This window comes from Wolffia australiana, chromosome 12, assembly GCF_029677425.1.
Source record: "Wolffia australiana isolate 7733 chromosome 12, ASM2967742v1".
Taxonomy (NCBI): domain Eukaryota; kingdom Viridiplantae; phylum Streptophyta; class Magnoliopsida; order Alismatales; family Araceae; genus Wolffia; species Wolffia australiana.
In genome coordinates this window covers 6,922,859-6,926,182 of record NC_135846.1, presented here as the reverse complement: position 1 = coordinate 6,926,182, position 3,324 = coordinate 6,922,859, and the positions used below count along the sequence as shown (strand labels likewise).

Sequence of the window (3,324 nt, the reverse complement as noted above, 5' to 3'; positions counted from 1 at the left end):
AAGATCAACACTAAGATCAATTCAGTATATCTTTTATACGGTGGACAATATATTCGGATGACATTTACCGAGGTTTAGGTCTTTGTCAAATACCGATACCGAGACTGATGCCGAGACTGATACCAAGACCAATGCCGATGCGGATGATGGGACCGATGCCGAGACCGATACCAAGACCAATGCTGAGTGAGACAGATGATGGGATCGATGTCGAGACCGATACCAAGACCAATCCCAAGACCAATGCTGAGTGAGTCAGATGACGGGACCGATGCCGAGACCGATACCAAGACCAATGCTGAGACCAATATACCAAGACCAATGCCAAGACGGATGATGGGACCGATGCCGAGTCCGATACCAAGACCAATGCCGAGACCGATGATGGGACAGATGCCAAGACCAATACCAAGACCAATGCATAGAAAGAGAATATAATTCCATACATCTTCAAGACGGTTGACGATTGATTCGGATGACGTTTACCCCTTCCGCTTCAAATCCTTGTGGCACTTTATTTCAAGCTTGAAACTGCTTTCGAATTCTACTATTGGCTTGAAATTTCTGGAGGAAACAGACATCGAGCAATAAATATTTTGATTCGTTGCCAAAGTAATTAGATTTGGAGGCCGATCTCTGCCTCTGGCGTAATCAGGGCTTTTGAGGAGCTAAGAACGGTCGATTCTTCTATCTGAAAGGGCTAGATTCGGAAAATGCGTTTGACACTCGAGTTCGGGTGAGCCAGTAGCGTCCAATTCTGTTGTCTTCCTCTTTTTATTAGCATTTGCCTTTCTGTATAGATTGTCATTTGTGGCGATGCGTTGTTATGCTTTGATTATCTGCTCTTTTCATGATTTATAGTTTTCCTTGTGGTTTCTGATGTGGAACCGTGTCAAGTTGCATTTGGGCGCCTATTTCTGCTAGTTTTAGTTGAAGTAGCCTTGGAATTGTCGTCAAATAGGGTTTCATACGATGGAACGACGTCAGTGGATTTCAATTTTTCCGTCTTGATGGATTGCAATTAGTGCAATCGGAATCCGACTCTGTCGAAAATGAGGGTTTCAATCTGAAACTGGAGGGGCAACATTCAGTGGCTTGTGGTCTGAAGAAACCTCCGTCCTTTTCTTCAATTTGTTTTTAAGATTTCTAAACCCTAGTTCTTCCAAAACTTTGTTAGCTTGCTTCGTCGCACTCTTCTAGGTCTTGTAAACTGTTTAAACTGATGGGGCAAAACAATTGGAAGCTTTCTTTGGAGTAATGATGTCGTTCTTTCGCATGATCAAGTGGACTCACTTAAAAATTGGACAGCTGAAAAAACTGGTTCAAGTGATCTCTCGACGTCAAAGTTATGAAGACATATAGGTTTCTCATTTACTGCTGCTATTTTCACGAGGACTACAATGATCATCGTGACTTTAATTTTACCGCTGCTCATCTTTCAAATTGTTGATCTGATGATCTGCCCTCGACAATTCATCATATTCGATCGTTAATTATTTTTGCGTTATTAGCCTGAATCACGTAATGGATGAAAGCTATTTTATGCCTTTTTTTTAAAAAAAAAGCTTCCTTTCGTGTATGACCGTCTTCATCGCCATGACTTTAATTTTATTGCTGTTTATCGGATGATCAACTTTCAATAATTTATCATACTCGATCTTTAATTATTTTTGCGTCGTTAGCATGAATCCTGAATCGATGGAAGTTGTTTTATGGGCAGTGACCTGCTCCCAATGTTCATCAACATCCTTGAAAATGGAATCCAATAAGCGTCCAAACTATCCAGAAAGAGGAAAATGTCAACTTTGTGATTCTCAGAGGAAGATATTATCATGTTAATATCTGTATAATTATGTAATATTCACCTCTTTTCTATGTTTATTTATTTTCTTGAAGTGGCGGGCTAGAACTACTTTGCGAATCCAAGAAGGTTCATCATGTCGAAATCAACCCGGAAACTGGAGAGGACGAGGTGAGAAATTGTTCAGAAATACATGCACACCCAAAATATTGATCCGTGGTTTTCTCATCTAATTTCCAATAAATTTGGCTCTTCGCGTGTTCATCAGTTAATTATGAGAGATTTGCTGGGATGGATCCATACAAATGTGATCAAGGAGAGGCCAGAGATGTTCATGAAAGGAGATTCAGTGTAAATTAATACTTATTTCTTTATTTTTTGCTACAGTCGACGCTAACCGTCTTGTCATTAATGATCCTTAATCTTTACATGATTCAAAGCAGGAGACCTGGTGTTTTGGTCCTGGTGAACGATTGTGATTGGGAGCTGAGTGGAAATCTCGACACAAAATTAGAGGACAAAGATGTGGTGGTGTTCATCTCAACACTTCATGGAGGCTAAAACTGAAGAACTCAATTTCAAAATTGATGAAAACTCTGTTGGAAGGTATGAATAGCTCAGAAAATGAATAGAAAATCGAATTATTGCACAAGTGAAGTGGTTTAGTTTAAAAACTACTGGCTCTGGTTTGTTTGGGCTTTATTATGGGCTCACTTTAAAATGACATTGCACAGATGTAACAAAAGGCTAAATAGATAACTTATTAGAGAATGTGACTTATTTTTAATATCTGTGTGTTTTGGTTTTTTTGGCTTCAAGATGGGGTATTTAATAATGACATACAAAGTAAAGTCAAGGCTGATGAAGCTATATCTTGGGGAAATGGAAGAGCTCTTGAAAAGGATGGATAATTGGGATATTCCTGAAGAGTTTTATACTAAACAACGCTGTCTTTGGGGTTTTTGGGATTCATTTTGTGACGTTCTTGAAAATGATTGAAGATGCTGTTCTTTTCTTTCAGATGTTTTATCAGCTCCTAAAGTCTTATCGAGTTTGCAGTGTTTTTTTACTTTTGACTTTAGAATCTTTATTTCATTTATACATTGTGTTTTCTTGAAGAATATGATTCATTGCTCGTAAAGTCGCGCCTCAGAACTTCATTTAGATGTCACAAAAGGGAAAAATGCTAAATAAAGTTCGATGACTAAAGTAAAAGATAAATTAAATATCAATTCTCTTCATGAATTTATCTCCAGAGGGTATTAGTGAAGGGCTGTTGGTTCACTTATAACTGGAAGTTATGCTGGCTGATATATATTATAAATTCTTCCATATTCTCAGTCTAGAGATAAGTGGTTATATATCCATGAAGGACTGATAATTATTAGTTTCTAATTTTTAATTATTTTTTAAAGTGATATATATATATATGTGTGTGTTTATGGTTTTAAAACCATGGACTTTGATTTGTTGGATGTCAAGATGGGTTCACTAAATAATGGCGTCATTTTGATGTCATTTAT

At 37.7% G+C, this 3,324-nt stretch overlaps 1 protein-coding gene across 1 annotated transcript; it reads left to right on the top strand.

The window, feature by feature from the left end:
* Nucleotides 1-535: 535 nt before the first annotated feature.
* Nucleotides 536-2,588, top strand: LOC144710640 (Ubiquitin related modifier 1). Its single transcript, XM_078584457.1, has 4 exons — nt 536-736; nt 1,897-1,972; nt 2,070-2,152; nt 2,245-2,588. The coding sequence occupies exons 1-4, from the start codon at nt 714-716 to the stop codon at nt 2,360-2,362; spliced, it is 300 nt and encodes a 99-aa protein (XP_078440583.1). The 5' UTR covers nt 536-713; the 3' UTR covers nt 2,363-2,588.
* The last annotated feature ends 736 nt before the right edge of the window (nt 2,589-3,324 follow it).

Coding starts and splice junctions, on each gene's coding strand:
- LOC144710640 (XM_078584457.1), top strand. CDS start 714: ATGCGTTTGACACTCGAGTTCGG. Junction 1,973..2,069: donor CGGAAACTGGAGAGGACGAG/GTGAGAAATTGT, acceptor CGTGTTCATCAG/TTAATTATGAGAGATTTGCT. Junction 2,153..2,244: donor TTCATGAAAGGAGATTCAGT/GTAAATTAATAC, acceptor GATTCAAAGCAG/GAGACCTGGTGTTTTGGTCC.